This window comes from Dasypus novemcinctus, chromosome 26 (assembly GCF_030445035.2).
Source record: "Dasypus novemcinctus isolate mDasNov1 chromosome 26, mDasNov1.1.hap2, whole genome shotgun sequence".
NCBI classification, from domain to species: domain Eukaryota; kingdom Metazoa; phylum Chordata; class Mammalia; order Cingulata; family Dasypodidae; genus Dasypus; species Dasypus novemcinctus.
Window position 1 is genome coordinate 51,458,907 of NC_080698.1, and position 15,765 is coordinate 51,474,671.

General features: G+C 41.2%; 1 protein-coding gene across 6 annotated transcripts in view; it reads right to left on the reverse strand.

The window, feature by feature from the left end:
* Positions 1 to 15,765, reverse strand: part of TMCC1 (transmembrane and coiled-coil domain family 1) — a 250,360-nt gene that overhangs the window by 4,602 nt on the left and 229,993 nt on the right. For all 6 annotated transcript variants that reach the window (XR_011647564.1, XM_058288860.2, XM_058288862.2 and 3 more), the window contains one exon: positions 1,218 to 1,353. Coding sequence is in view for 5 of the 6 variants with exons in the window: in XM_058288860.2 (XP_058144843.1) it covers positions 1,218 to 1,353 (136 nt within the window). In the remaining variant the exon portion in view is untranslated. The remainder of the gene's footprint in view (positions 1 to 1,217; positions 1,354 to 15,765) is intronic.

Below are 15,765 nucleotides of genomic sequence, written 5' to 3' on the forward strand. Positions count from 1 at the left end.
GGTCTTGGCACTCTTTCTGTATAAGTATGTAAAGATCCACTTCATTCTTTTAAATTGCTATGTAGTATTTTATAATATGGATATTGTAGTTTACTTAGCCACCTTCCCACCGGGGATATTTAGGTTGTTTTCAATTTTCCTATTCCAATAATAACTGGACATACTTCACTGTTTACTCTACCTGCAATTTTCTAAGTCAAGCAAACTCCTGACATCAGTGGAAAGGGATCTTTGATCCTGCCTTCTTAAAAGTAGTACACTGTGCTTTTTAGATTGATCTCTGTGAAGAGGACACTGTGCCCAAACACTAAAAAGTGATCAGTTCCCCTCAAGCTCATAGCCTTTACCCATGGGTTTGTATGAATTTCATCATTACACTCAGGGAACTATTTTCCTTGCTATGCTCAGATACTCTCAAAAAATAGAGCAGTGGTTGGAGCCCAGTGGTTTTTTCTGGTGTTGGTTTCAATGGGTCCTGGTTTCTTGAGTTTTGAAGTTTAGACTGAAGCTAGCTAGAAAGGGGGCAGACAATGGATGCTGACCGGACCCGAATGATCTTGGGGGAAAAAATCATCAAAACAAACAGCATTCCATGGCCTGGAGAAGATGGCAGCTGGGTAAATGGGTAAATCAAGATATTCCCTTGATTCTTTTAGGCTGTTATACAAGTCTCTTGGACCAATTCTCTCAGAGTAGCTTACTTCAAGATGATTTAGTATGAAAACATCAAGAACTGTTCCCTTACAAATACCTCCCAACTGGGGCTAAGAAGAGGTTAAATATTCTATTTCCCCATAAAATAAAAGAAACGGGCGATTAGCCTTAAAACATTACTGCCTCGTATGTTATTCTCAGAAAATGCCTGGCAATACGCTTGTGTAAGATTTGGATTTGGTAGCTAGAATGAAAGTCCCCTCTCCCATACAAGGAAAAGATAGGCAAGATGGGCGTAAAACTTGGCAGAGCAGCTCTCGAATGAGTAACAACAGATGAAATGCATGTGTCACAGTGATCCTAAGAAACATTTCCCAAGAATCCAAGCAGGCGTACCAACCCAAGATGATAAAGACTCTTGAGAAATGTACCTCATTTGAAGCGTTCGGTGTATTACAGTTGGCATAAGCTTTTCTTGCTCTACCCTCCCTGTCTTTTTTCTTTCTTTTCTTTTTCTTCTAACCCTCTCATGTTTTGCTTTATGCCAAATTCTTCATGCTAACCTGGATGTCCCGAGCCCGTTCATAGGACTGATAAGCAATTTTCTCTTCCATGCTGGCCAATTCTTGCTTCAAGTTCAAGATTTCATTCTGGTGAAGCTCTGTTAAGTCATTTAGTTGTTCTTCTAATCGTTCACACCTAAGAACAGGGGGAAAGTCAGAATTTTATTCATATTGTGAATATTTTTCCTGGAATTATTAGTTACCCTTCACATTCAACCCCAGAAACTTATTCTTCAAAGAAAGAAATGAAAAGCACAAGAAACTGAGTGAGTGGCCTGTGGTAACAGGCCATGCCAGTGAGTATAGTTGGGATTAGAGCTCTCAGTCCTTGGAATGGACAGCTCGTCACAAGGTCATTGCATAGCAGCAACATGGCTTTTTCACAATCTTCTCAATAACAGCATATGCAGGGATACCAGCAGACCTGGTTAACATTGATCATACCTATAATATGGAAGCAATTCTTATTGTGCCCTGAGCAGCTTATGGGAGAGGTAAAAACTAGGGTATAATTAAACAGGTCTCAAAGAAGACAAAAAGCAAATAAATGAAATTGACCTTCCAGAAGTCACCAGTAGTTTATTCAAACACTGACCAGCTCACTCGCCTGGATTTTCATGATTTAGAGACCTAAAATGCTGGAGCCAGAAGGGCCCATCAGCCCCATGGCTAAGCACATGGAATGTATTAGTCAACAAATATTTACTGGGGAAGTAGATTTGGCTCAATGGATAGATCATCTGTCTACCACATGGGAGGTCCAAGGTTCAAACATAGGGCCTCCTGACCTGTATGGTGAAGCTGGCCCATGCGCAGCGCTGATACATGTAAGGAGTGCTGTGCCATACAGGGGTGTCCCCTGCATACGGGAGCCCCACGTATAAGGAGTGTGCCCCATAAGGAGAGCTGCCCCGTGCGAAAAAAGTGCAGCCTGCCCAGTAGTGGGGCTGCACACACGGAGAGCTGGCGCAGCAATATGATGCAACAAAAAGAGACACAGATTCTCAGTGCTGCTGACAAGAATACAAGTGGACACAGAAGAACATGCAGCGAATGGACACAGAGAGCAGACAACTGGGGGGGTACAAGGGGAGAGAAATATATAAAAAATAAGTCTTAAAATAAATAAATAAATAAAAAACCCACAAGAAAGATATTTACTGGGAATACTGTGGAAAGCAAAACAGAGTGTTTGCCTTCAGTTTACATCCTAAAGGAAGGAGACAGAAAAACCAAGATTTTAGGTATGGATCAGTAAAATGGAGATAAATAGGAATATATGGTAGAGAGTGTCTGGAAGCAGATTAGTTGAAATGGTCAAGGAAGGCCTCCTCCCTGTTTAACTCTCTTCAACAATGAAAGCTGAAATCTGATTGATGAGAAGAATGGAGGCCTGTGAAGATGTGGGGAAAGAGTATCTTAAGCAGAAGGAACAAGCATAAAGTTCCCAGGATGGGAACTAGCTTGGCATATTTGAAGGACAGAAAGTAGGTCAGTATGGCTATAGCTGAGTAAAAAACAGGGAGAAAGGAGGAAGATAAAGTCCCCTGAAAGTAAGGATTATTTTATTTGTCTCTAGTATAAAATATGAGAAAGTTTTCTTAATATAATGATGGAACTTGGGTGGGGAATCTAAGGACCAGAAGGATTAGAATAGGTTTAAAAGATGAGATCAAGGGTTCCAGGTGGAGAAAGAGCATGAGTAAAGGGCTGGAGGAAGAATTGAAAGGCAGAAATGTATAAGCAACATTTAGATAGAATAGTGGATCTATGTTGAAGAACAGAGAAACTCTGTCTTAAAAGCTAGGGAGAAGAGCTGGGGCCCTGAAATAGAAAGTAATGGGGCCAGGGAAGCAGATTTGGCTCAACTGATAAAGCATCCATCTACCATATGGGAGGTCCAGAGTTCAAACCCAGGGCCTCCTGACCTATGTGGTGAGCTGGCCCACGTGCAGTGCTGATGCATGCAAGGAGTGCCCTGCCACGCAGGGGTGCCCCCTGTGTAGGGGAGCTCCATGTGCAAGGAGTGTGCCCCCCATGGAGAGCTGCCCCGCAGGAAAAAAAGCACCACCTGCCTAGGAGTGGCACTGCACACACGGAGAGCTGATGCAGCAAGATGATGCAACAAAAAGAGACACAGATTCCCACTGATGCTGAGAAGAATGCAAGCGGACACAGAAGAAGACACACTGAATGGACACAAAGAGCAGACAATGGTGGGGGGGGGAGAGGAGGGGAGAGAAATAAATAAAAAAATATTTTTTTTCAAAAAAAGCAATGGGCCCAAAGTAGTTTGCTGAGTGGGGGAATCACATGATGAACACAGTGTTTAAGAAAATAAGTTATTTGGTAGTGGTGAAGAGGACAGCCTGGGGTAGTTGAGTGTGACATCCTAGGAACCAAACAGTAAACAGGTAGGAAAAAGTTTGAAGACTACAAATTTTAAAAAGACTAGAAACAGATGGTAAGAAGGAAAACCAAAAATGCCGCCCCCCCCCCAAAATGTCCCAACAAACAAACAAAAAAGTCTCTAGCTTATGGTGACTAGAATGGAAGCTTCTGTGTCCGACGAGGGCAGCTGAGCAGAGCTCATTTCAACAGGAGACTATACTACCATTAAGCACTATGCAGACAGCACACACCTAACACTAGCATGTGAGTTTCACAGGACTTCAAATTAAAAAAAATAAAATGCCAGAACAAACTTTTAAAGCCACCCTTTTTTCCTTGTTTTTAGTCACATTCATAATACTTTTTAAGAAATACATGGAATTAATATTTTAAGGTAATTTTTATGTTCAGGCATCACCAATATACAGATTACAAGGATCCAGGGTAATTTCAACATCAAATTGGTATAGAATGATTGAATCCTAGAGTAATCCTTGGATAAATGTGTGTGTGTGTGTATGGGGGGGTGCATGCATACACCGTGTTTCTTTTCAAGAAGGCTAAAGAAATTTCCACTGGGTAGGAAATGTTTGCATTCTTCACATATTTCCAAATTGATGGCTGTTATTTGCTTCAAAATTAGACAGAAAATCAATCAAAGACAATATTACATGTGTAGACCAGTAAGTTGTAAAATATAATTCCTTTCATACCTTTTATGCTGTTTAGCTACTATTCCATTGCTCATGGTAATAGTAAAATATCTGGTGATATTGTAAATATATACTGATCTTTAAGATTAATTTTATAGTTCAGTTTCACTAATTTTAATAAAAATTATATTCTAAACCCCATTTCTTCTCTAAGAAACAAGGATTTATAAAAAGGCATAGTTTTTTACTATGTTACTGAAACTTATTTAGTTCTCCTTTTTCTTTGATAGGAATCTCTGTACTGAGTGCTTCCATGCTGAAACTTTTACTGGTACTGAAGTGACTATACAGACTGATCAGAAAGCATTTCTACCCTTTATCCATAACTAGGACCAGATATTCTGTTACTCTGACTTTTCACATCATCTACTGCCTAGGGCACATGATTGGGAATATGCCACATCTGGTATTGATTTTTCACCTAATTTTTAAGCTAGCCAAATGCCATAGAATTATGCTAATATATTATCTTTTCTGTGATTGTCCTATTTTAGCCCACTGTTTTGTGGTGTTTAGTGTTTTCCCTCTCCTTACTAGGAAGGGGTTGATGACTTTGGTGGTAGTGGCAACCTGTGCCTGCTGATGAAAGCAGGTTTCTGTAATGTCTGACATGTTCTATAGGCTACCACCCCAAATTCTTGGTCCACAAAATGTATTGTCTTTCAGTGTTTTAGGACTGTTGGGGAATCTCATCTGCTATTAGGTGAGGTTCATACATACCAGTAGAGCAGATTAAAAAACAAAATAGCAGCAGCAGCTAATATTTATTCAGTGCCTATATTTAAAGAACCAAGGAGGGGGGTAGGTATTATGTTCACTTTACAGATGAGGAAACTGAAGGCCAGAGAGGTAAAGTGATTTGCCCAAGGGCACATAGATTTTAAGTAGGGGAACAAGGAACTGAATCCAGGTTTGTTTGACTTTAAAACCCAAGTTCTTCTCCCTCCCTCACCGCCAAGCAGGAAGTCTATTTTTATTATCTTGTACTTGTCAAAGAGGTGGGTAATATCAGTGGTAGAGAAAGAAACAAGTTGCCAACCTATGAGTGTCTTCCTTGCCTTCGACGCCTTGATGACTAGGAACACACTTCTACTGAATATCCATTCTTTGGGAAGCTTAAATAATCTTCTCAAAATCTTTTCTTTGGACAACATCTCTTCTGGAGGTTCTCTTCCATCCACTTTCTTTCCAGTTACCAATCCATTATGACAGGCATTTGATGGCAAACTTGCTATCCATTCCAAAGATGTGTTTATCTATATTTTAGCTCTTTGATTTTTCATTTGCTGTGAGGGCTGCCTGCAGTTCTGTGGTTTGGTTTATCTACTGTTCAAAAATCCTTGCACTTAAATTCAGAGGACTGCTCAGTACCCAGTAAACTCCAAATCTTGCTTATGCACCATCTCTTCCATTATTTTTGCAGTTACCATCTACAAAATCAGCTGGCATGTGTTCTTGGCCCCTGCCAGAACCCTGTCCACATTGGTCCTGGGAGTTCATGTTGTTTTTTTCCAGTAATATCACTTAGTGTCCTTCCTGGGCCCAAAAGTCTCCAGTTGGTGGGATACCTACAGTGTCTCAAACCCAAGTTCACAACCTCTACACTGCTGCTACTTTGAAAATACTTAAGAAGTTCAGATAAAAAAATTCTATTGGTAAAGGAAACCGAGCCAGATCTACAACTGATCCAAATCAGAGTCACAAAGGAGGCAAGACAGGACTATACTAACATGATAATTTGGAGCTTGATATCAAAGTGGAATCAGTGGGAAGGAGGAGCAAGTTAGTAAAATGTTTATGCACCTATAATAAAAAAGAGATAAGTTTTGAGGAGGATGTGAAGAAACTGGAACCCTTATACACTGCTGATGAGACCATCAAAGGGTGCAACTGCTTTAGAAAACAGTTTGGCAGTTACTCTAAAGAGTTACCACATGGCCCAGAAATGCCACCCTTAAGTAGATAGGAGATGAGAAATGAAAACTTACATTCACACAAAAATCTGTACATGAATATTAAAAACATTATTATTCATAATAGTAAAAAAAAAGGAAAAAAATCCCAAAAGTCCATCGTTGATAAATGGATAAATAAAATGTGATATATCTATATGATGGAGTATTATTTGGCAATAAAAAGAAATGAAATTCTGATACATGCTAATGCATGGATGAACCTTGAAAACAAGCTAATTGAAAGAAGTCAGTCACAACAGGCCTTAGATCATATGATTCCATTTATATGAAATATTCATAAAGACAGAAATTAGATAAATGGTTGCCAGGGGCTAGGAGGAATAGTGAGATTGGGGAGTAATAGCTAAGGTATACAAGAGAGTTTCTTTTAGGTGTAATGAAAATGTTCTAAAATTGGTTATGGTGATGACTGTACATATCTGTGAATATACTAAAAGCCACGACATTGTGCACTGTAATTGGGTGACTTGTATGGCATGTGAATTATATATCTGAATACAGCTGGTAAAAAACTTTGCAGTATGTTTGAAAGTTTTATAATAAATGTTGGGAAAAATATGATTATAGGAATTACACCCAGGAACATTTGGGCTTGAGTTTTGGTTCTGCTTCCCATAAGCTGTATGGCCTTGGGTAGGTTAGCTAACTGTACTGAGCAAGTTTTCTCATCTGTAAAATGAGGGTTATAATTGCTGTTATACTCATTTGAGCACACAGGTATTAAAAAACGTTTATTTTCCACCTTTCCTTCTTCACAGTTTAAGAAACATGCTAGGGAAACGGACTTGGCCCAGTGGTTAGGGCGTCCGTCTACCACATGGGAGGTCCGTGGTTCAAACCCCGGGCCTCCTTGACCTGTGTGGAGCTGGCCCATGTGAAGTGCTGGTGCGCGCAAGGAGTGCCCTGCCACGCAGGGGTGTCCCCTGCATAGGGGAGCCCCACGCGTAAGGAGTGCACCCGTAAGGAGAGCTGCCCAGCGCGAAAGAAAAGTGCAGCCTGCCCAGGAATAGCGCCGCCCACACTTCCCGTGCCGCTGACAACAGAAGCGGACAAAGAAACAAGACACAGCAAACAGACACAGAGAAGAGACAACCGGGGAGGGGGGGGCGGGGATTAAATGGATAAATCTTAAAAAAAAAAAAAAAAAGAAACATGCTAGTCTTTTTTGAAAGGGTTTCTACTTCTTGATGAGGAAAACATCACATAAGTATGTACTCTCTGAAAGGAATTCAAGGGCAATTTAAAAACATTTTTTAGTCAATTAAGATAATCTTATTTATTGTGGTGACAGAATGATGATCTTAGTCTCATTTTAAGCTTATCACCAGTGCATACCACTGTGTTAACTCTACAAAAAAATTCTAATATTTAACACTCTGTTTTACATGTTATTTTTTCTAAGATAACCACTTTTCATACCTCCTTATCCTTTTAGAATTGTTGTTAAAATGAAATATGTTGTGAAGACCTAAACAGGGTGCCCCAAAATATAGGAGGCAAACATTGGCAAAACTGAAAGAAGAAAGAGATGTCTTTACAATAATAGTTGGAGGCTGCAATACACCACTCTCATCATTGGACAGAACATCTGGGTAGAAAAATCAGTAAGAAAGAGAGAGCATGAATAATATGATAAATGAACTAAACCTAAAAGACATATATAGAACACTGTACCCCAAACAGCAGGATATATACATTCTTCTCAAGTGTGCATGGATCTTTCTCCAGGATAGACCATATGTTGGGTCACAGAATATCTCAATATATTTTAAAAGACCAAATTATACAAAAAACTTTCTCTGATCATAATGAAAATCAGTATCAGGCAGAAAAAGAGTAAATTTACAAATATATGGAGATTAAACAACACATTCAAATAATCAGTGGGTCAAAGAAGAAATTGCAACAGAAAATAGTAAATATCTCGAGATGAATGAAAACAAGAAGACAACAGATCAAAACCTATGGGAGGCAGTGAAGGCAGTACTGTGAGGGAAATTTATAGCCCTCAATGCTCACATTAAAAAAGAAGAGGGTTGGAGGAGCCCACAAAGACACCGGCTGCAGTAGGAGGAAAGTTATTGGGGTGCCAGTGCAGGCATCCCCCAGGGATGGCCTGGGGCACAGATGTGGCTATCCCACCTGTGCCCATCCACGGCTGGGATGCAGGTGGTGCTCCAATGGCAAGGTCCTGGGGCTAGACGTGCTACTGGCCAGAGTGATAAAGGACCACAGTATCTCCACCAACATACAGAGATTTTTCTCAAGATCACCTTCTCTACCTGGGAGCTATCATGTCATGAATGCTGAGACCACTTCTTTCTATAAGGAAACCATCCCGAATTGAGCCATTCTTTGCACACAAAGTCTAGCATCATTAAATGCTAGCTACTGGCCTGTAAGAAAACAAAACAAAACAAAACAAAACAAAACAAAACAAAACAAAACAACAAAAACTATGTACCTCTGGACTTAATGCTGACCTCAAACAATTTATGACCAACCAGTAAGTTTGCTTGCAAGTCTCTATTACAAGTAAGAAAATCTACCTGAGCTGACTCAAAGTGCAGTTTCTACTTTACACTATAGAGAGTATTAACCCCCACAGCTTGGTGGAAAAATTTCCATGCTCTTAGGAGACCCTGAGAGGTGAGTGACAGCTGCTGGCTTCAGGGGATCTTGGCTTGTGTGCAATGGAATTGGAACTCCAGTCCGGGTGATTCATTTGCCCATATGTGTCCCTCGGAGGAAAGGCAGGGGACTAGCCTTTTTGGCTGGAGTGAGGAAGGGTTCTACTGCACTAGGGAGTGAGAAAGGAAAGGAGAGGCAAGGATGAATGAAAGGGCATCATTGGCTTTTACTGGGCCCAGGAACTGTCTCAGCTCAGCAAGTTGTGGCTGAAGGTGGCATTATCATCTGGGCCCTTCTGAGCCAGTCAAACCAGGAGGTGTGTGATCCATGCATAAGTGACCCTCACAGCAGTTCCATCATTGATTTGTTCTTCCTCGGGTCCTTGCTCATGTAGTTAACTAGCAGCATGGGGGCACAAGGAAGTGGAGATTCTGCCCAGTACTTGGGAGATGTATATTCAAGAAGCTCCTACCTTCAAGGGGCCTTTGGCTTAATACTGAAGACGAAATTATGAGGATGCACACATATACATGCAGTTCTTTCTACCTTCTACGTTATAAACAGAAGGAAGGGTGTGAGCCAACCATCATACTGATAAAAGGAAAGATGAAGTAAACATGGTATATTAGTTTCCTGTTGATACTCTAACAAATTGCCACAAACTTTGTGGCTTAAAACAACTTTATTTTCTTACAGTTCTGGAGGTTCAAAGTCCAAAATGAGACTTACACAGCTAAAACCAAGGTGTGGGTTGGTGTGGTACCTTCTGGAGGATCTAAGAGAAAATCCGTTTCCTTGCCTTCTCCAGCTTCTAGAAGTATATTCCTTATACTCCTTGACTCATGGTCCTTTCCTGCATCTTCAAAGCCAGTATAGTAGCATCTTCAAATCTATCTCTGCTTTGGTCTTATCACCTTTTGTTCCTCTAATCTGCCTCTTCTAAGGACCCTTGCGATTACATCAGGACCATCTAGAGAATCCAGGATAATGCCCCTTCTTAACAGCCTTCAGTGAATCACATCTGCCAAGTCCCATCTGCCATAGATGGTAACTTTCATAGGCTCCAGGGGTTGGCATGTGGTCATCTTGGGTGTTGTTACTCAGCCGACCACTCACAGCAACAAAGACCTTGTGTCACTGACATGTGAGGAGGAATGCCATTTTTCTTATTTTTGAGTTATTTTATAGATATGAGGGCATGAGAAGAATAGGTAGAGGAATGCATTCAGAAGGCTTACAGAAAAGATATAGGCATTTTGTTATTTCCCTTTCTGTATATTAAAAGCTGAAGATAATTCCCTTTGCTTCTGGTTGCTTGGCAAGGGTTTTATCAAATTAAGGAATGTGTAAACTTCAGTTGATGAGAACAAGACAGTGGTGGCATAGTAACAGAGATTCTTCCATGAGAAGATTATTTAGTACAAATATTCCATGATGGTTGAAAATAAAGCAAAAACCCAGGACAAACTGTTGGTTATTTATTTGCTTCTATTTTCTCTAGAACTAATATTTCTCTGGAACCACTGCTTCTAGAGCACAGTGGTTAAGAGCACAGATTCTTTCCTTCCCTTTGGGTCCATGGAGACTTGCCTTACTTTTTTTTTTTTACACCCACCCCGTGGCTTTTTGCTTGCTGTCTGCTCTCTGTGTCCATTTGCTGCGTGCTCTTCTGTGTTTTTGCTTGTCTCCCTTTTTTGTTGCATCACCTTGCTGAGTCAGCTCTCCACGGTAGCTTGAGGGCTGGGCAGCACTCCATGGCCCTTGTGGGCTGGGTGTCGCTCCATGGCATTTGCGGGCTGGGCAGGGCTCTGCAGCATGCAGGTGAGCCTGCCTTCACAAGGAAGCCCCAGGGCGCGAACCCAGGGCCTCCCATATGGTAGATAGGAGCCCAATGGATTGAGCTACAGTAGCTTCCCTGCCTTACTTTTTGAACTATTCATTGATATAACAAAGATGGACCAGCCAGTGAGAGATTTTTAATCTACAGTCTTATTCACACAAAAGCTGGAGAGAAAGTAGAATCAAACAAATCCCTGGTCTAAGCTGAGTTGAGATTTACTTTGTCAGAACTAATTTTCATCTTTATTTGTTTCTCAGTAATGCATTCATATTGTGTTAATTATTTCTTTACCATAAGTTAGCTGCAATAACCAGGTCTGGGGATGGGAGGGGTTACTTTAATAAGATTTGCTGCTGTCTTCAAAACATTCAGCTTTTGGGAAGCGGATGTGGCTCAGCTGATAGAACATTCATCTACCATATGGAGGGTCCAGGGTTTGATTCCCACGGCCCCCTGACCCATGTGGTGAGCTGCCACATGCAGTGCTGCCAGTCTCACGCAAGGAGGGCTGTGCCATGCAGGGGCAGCCCCACGTAGGGGTGCCCCATGTGCAAGGAGTGTGCCCCTTAAGGAGAGTTGCCCTGCATGAAAAAAGTGCAGCCCACCCAGGAGTGGTGTTGCACACACGGAGGGATGACACAGCAAGATGATGCAACAAAAAAGAGATGCAGTTTCCCAGTGCTACTGGGAAGCGGATGCAGAATACACAGTAAATGGACACAGAGAGCAGACAATGGGGGAGGGGGAGCGGGGCAGTGAGATAGAAATGAAATAAATCTTAAAAAAAAACAAAAAAACATTCAGCTTTTATTAGTGTGCTGAAATGGCTCATTGGGGAGGGAGAGTAAGATTAGGACAGGACTGTTTGCTCTGTAGAGATCTGGCATTTCTTTTATTCCTGTCTACAAATGTAGGAAAGACTTCAGAGAGGGTTGCTGAGTAAATCCAGGGACTTTGGCAAAATTAGAGACACCATTAGAATTTCATCTCCATTAGATATTTGTCAGACATATCAAGAATTATTACAATGATAGTGGTGGTCAATGTTGGCAAAAATGTGACTTTTAAAGTTATTGGTGGGAAGTGGATTTGGCTCAACTGATAGGGCGCCTGCCTACCGCATGAGAAGTCCAGGGTTCAAACCCAGGGCCTCCTGACCCCATGTGGTGAGCTGGCCCACACACAGTGCAGATGTGCGCAAGGAGTGCCATGCGATGCAGGGGTGTCCCCTGCGTAGGGGAGCCCCACGCGCAAGGAGTGTAACTGGTAAGGAGAGCTGCCCCACGCGAAAAAAGTGCAGGCTGCCCAGGAGTGGCGCCGCACACACGGAGAGCTGATGCAGCAAGATGACATGACAAAGAGACACAGATTCCCAGTGAAGCTGACAAGAATAGAAGCAGACACAGAAGAACATACAGCAAACGGACACAGGGAGCAGACAACTGGGAGGAAGTGGGAAGGGGAGAGAAATTTTTTTAAAAAGTTATTGGTAAGGGTTTTCACTTTTCAATAAGGGAATTAGAAAAAAAACAAAAACAAAAACAAAAAAGAAGAAATGACCTAACTACACAGCTGGAGGAACTAGAAAAAGAACAGCAAACTATTCTCAAAGCAAGCAGAAGGAACAAAATAACAAAGATCAGAGCAGAAATTAATGCAATTGAGTAAAAAAACCAACAACACAAAATACAATCCCCAAAACCAAGAGTTGGTTCCTCCAAAAGACCAACAAAATGAACAAACCCTTGGCTAGAGTGACGAAGTAAGAAGAGAGAAGATGCAAATAAAATCAGAAATGGTGGTGGCGGCGCTGGGGGGATTACTACCGACCCTACAGAGATCAAAGAGATCATATGAGGGTACTATGAACTACAGTACGCCACCAAACTAGACAACAAAGATAAGATGGACAAACTCCTAGAAACACACAAATATTGACCCTAGAAGAAACAGAAGACTTCAGCAAACCAATCTCAAGTAAAGAGATTCAAACAGTCACAAAAAATTTCCCCAAACCGAAAATTCTTCAACAGATGGCTTCACAGGTAAATTTTACCAATCAGTCAAAGAAGATTTAATACCAATCTTGCTCAAACTTTTGCAAAAAATTGAATAGGAGGGAACACTAACAAACTCATTCTATGAAGCCAACATCACCCTAATATTAAAGCCACATAAAGATATTATGAAAGATGAAAATGACACATCATTTCCGTAATGAATACAGATGAAAATATTCTCAACAAAATATTTGCTAATTGAATCCATCAACATATTGAAAGAATTATCATCACTAGTTATTAAGGAAATACAGATCAAAACTACAATGGGGGAGTTGGACTTGGCCCAGTGGTTAGGGCATTCGTCTACCACATGGGAGGTCTGCGGTTCAAACCCTGGGCCTCCTTGACCCGTGTGGAGCTGGCCCATGTGCAGTGCTGATGTGCGCAAGGAGTGCCGTGCCACACAGGGGTGTTCCCCGCATAAGGGAGCCCCACGCGCAAGGAGTGCGCCCCATAAGGAGAGCCACCCAGCGCGAAAATACAGCCTGCCTAAGAATGGCGCCACCCACACGGAGAGCTGACATCAACAAGATGACGCAACAAAAAGAAACAGATTCCCATGCCGCTGACAACAACATAAGCAGATAAAGACAATGACGCAGCAAATGGACAAAGAGAAGAGACAATGGGGGGGAGGGGAGAAAAATAAATAAATCTTTAAAAAAAAAAACTACAATGGGGGGAGTGGATGTAGATCAAGGAGTTGAGTGCCTGCCTCCCACATGGGAGATGCTGGGCTCAGTTCCCTGTGCCTCCTGAAAAAAACAAAAACAAACAAGAAAACAAAGTAGGTTTTTAAAACCAACTCAGGGAGGCTGATGTGGCTCACTGGTTGAGTGCTGGCTTCCCACACACATTCCTGGGTTCAATTCCTGGCCCCAGTACCTCAAAAAAAAAAACTACAATGAGATATCATTTTATGCCTTACAGAATGGCCATTATTAAACAAAACAAAACATCAAGTGCTGGAAAGGATATGCAGAAATAGGAATTGAACACTCCTTCACTGTTGGTGGGGGTGTAAAATGGTACAGCCTCTGTGGAAGATGATTTGGTGATTCCTCAGGAAGCTAAATATGGAACTGCCAAATGATCCAGCAATTCTGTTACTAAGTGAAAGCAAAAATGCAAACAGATATTTGCACACTGATGTTCACAGTGGCATTATTCACAATTGCTAAAAGATGGAAGCAACTTAGATGCCCATCAGCTGATGAATGGATAAACAAAATGTGGTATATACATATGATGGACTACTATTCAGCTCTAAGAAGACTTGAACTGGGGAAGTACATGACAAAATGGATCAAAGACCTAAATATAAAAGCTAGAACCATAAAACTAGAAGAAAATGTAGTGAAACATCTTTAAGACTTGGTGGTATGTGGTGGTTATTAAACCTTACATTCAAAGCATGAGCAACAAAAGAAAAAAAAAAGGGTAAGTGGGAATTCCTCAAAATTACACTTTTGAGCTTCAAATGGCTTTTTCAAGAAGGTGAAAAGGCAGCCTACTCAATAAGACAAAATATTTGGAAACCATGTATCTGATAAGTTTTTTTTTTAAGATTTATTTTATTTATTTCTCTCCCTTCCCCTCCCCCCACTGCCTCCTCTTTGTGTTCATTAGCTGTGGGTTCTTCTGTGTCCACTTGCATTCTTGTCATGCGCCACCGGGAAACTGTGTTGCTGTTTTTGTTGCATCATCTTGCTGCATCAGCTCTCTGTGTGTGCAGTGCCACTCCTGGGCTGGCTCTGTTTTTTTCGCACAGGGCGGCTTTCCTTGTGGGGTGCACTCCTTGCGCATGGGGCACCCCTACACAGGGAACACCCCTGTGTGGCAGGGCCCTCGCATACGGCAGTTCTATGTGTGGGCCAGCTCACCAATGGGTCAGGAGGCCCTGGGTATTGAACTCTGGACCCTCCATATGATAGGCAGATGCTCTATCAGTTGAGCCACAACTGCTTCCCCAGATAGGGTTTTGATTTCCACACTATAGAAAGAGATCATACAACTCAACGACAAAGGGCAAGGAATCCAATAAAAAAATGGGCAAAAAACTCCAAAGAGGAAATATCAATGGCAAAAGAGCACATGAAAAAAATGTTCAATACCCTTAGCTATTAGGGAAATGCAAATCAAAACTATAATGAGATATCATTTCATGCCTCATAGAATGGCCATTTTAAAAAAAAAAACAAAACTACAAGTGCTGCAGAGGATGTGGAGAAATAGGAACACTCTTTCACTATTGGTAGGAATGGAGAACAGTGCAGGCTCTGTAGAAGACAGTGTGGTGGTTTCCTCAGGAAGATATACACAGAGCTGCTGTATGATCTGGCAATTCCTCTACTGGGAATAAATCCAGAAGAACTGAAAACAGGGAGGTAAACATCTGCACACTGATGTTCACAGTGGCATTATTCACAATTGCCAAAAAATGGAAACAACCCAAGTCTCCATCAACTGATGAATGGATAAACAAAATGTGGTATATACAAACAATGGAATACTATGTTGCTATAAGAAGAAATGAAATTTGGACACATACAAAAACATGGATGAACCTTAAGAATATCGTCTTGAGTGAAATAAGCCAGGCACAAAAGGTAAAATACTATATGATCTCACTAATATGAACTAAATATGAAGAATAAAGACATAGAGTTAAAATCCAGAGTATAAGTTACTAGGAGACAGGATAAGAGCTGAGAAGGGGTACTGATGCTTAATATACGTAGAATTTTTAATTGGCTTGATTGGTAACAGTGTGGAAATGGGTAGAGTTGATGGTAACACATAACAGTGAATATAACTAACAGGGCTGATTTATAAATGTGATTGTGGCTGAATGGGGTAGTCTAGGGATGTAAATGTCAATTGAAAGAAAGCTAGAGAATAATCTAGGGACTGTACAACAGAGTAAACCTGGTG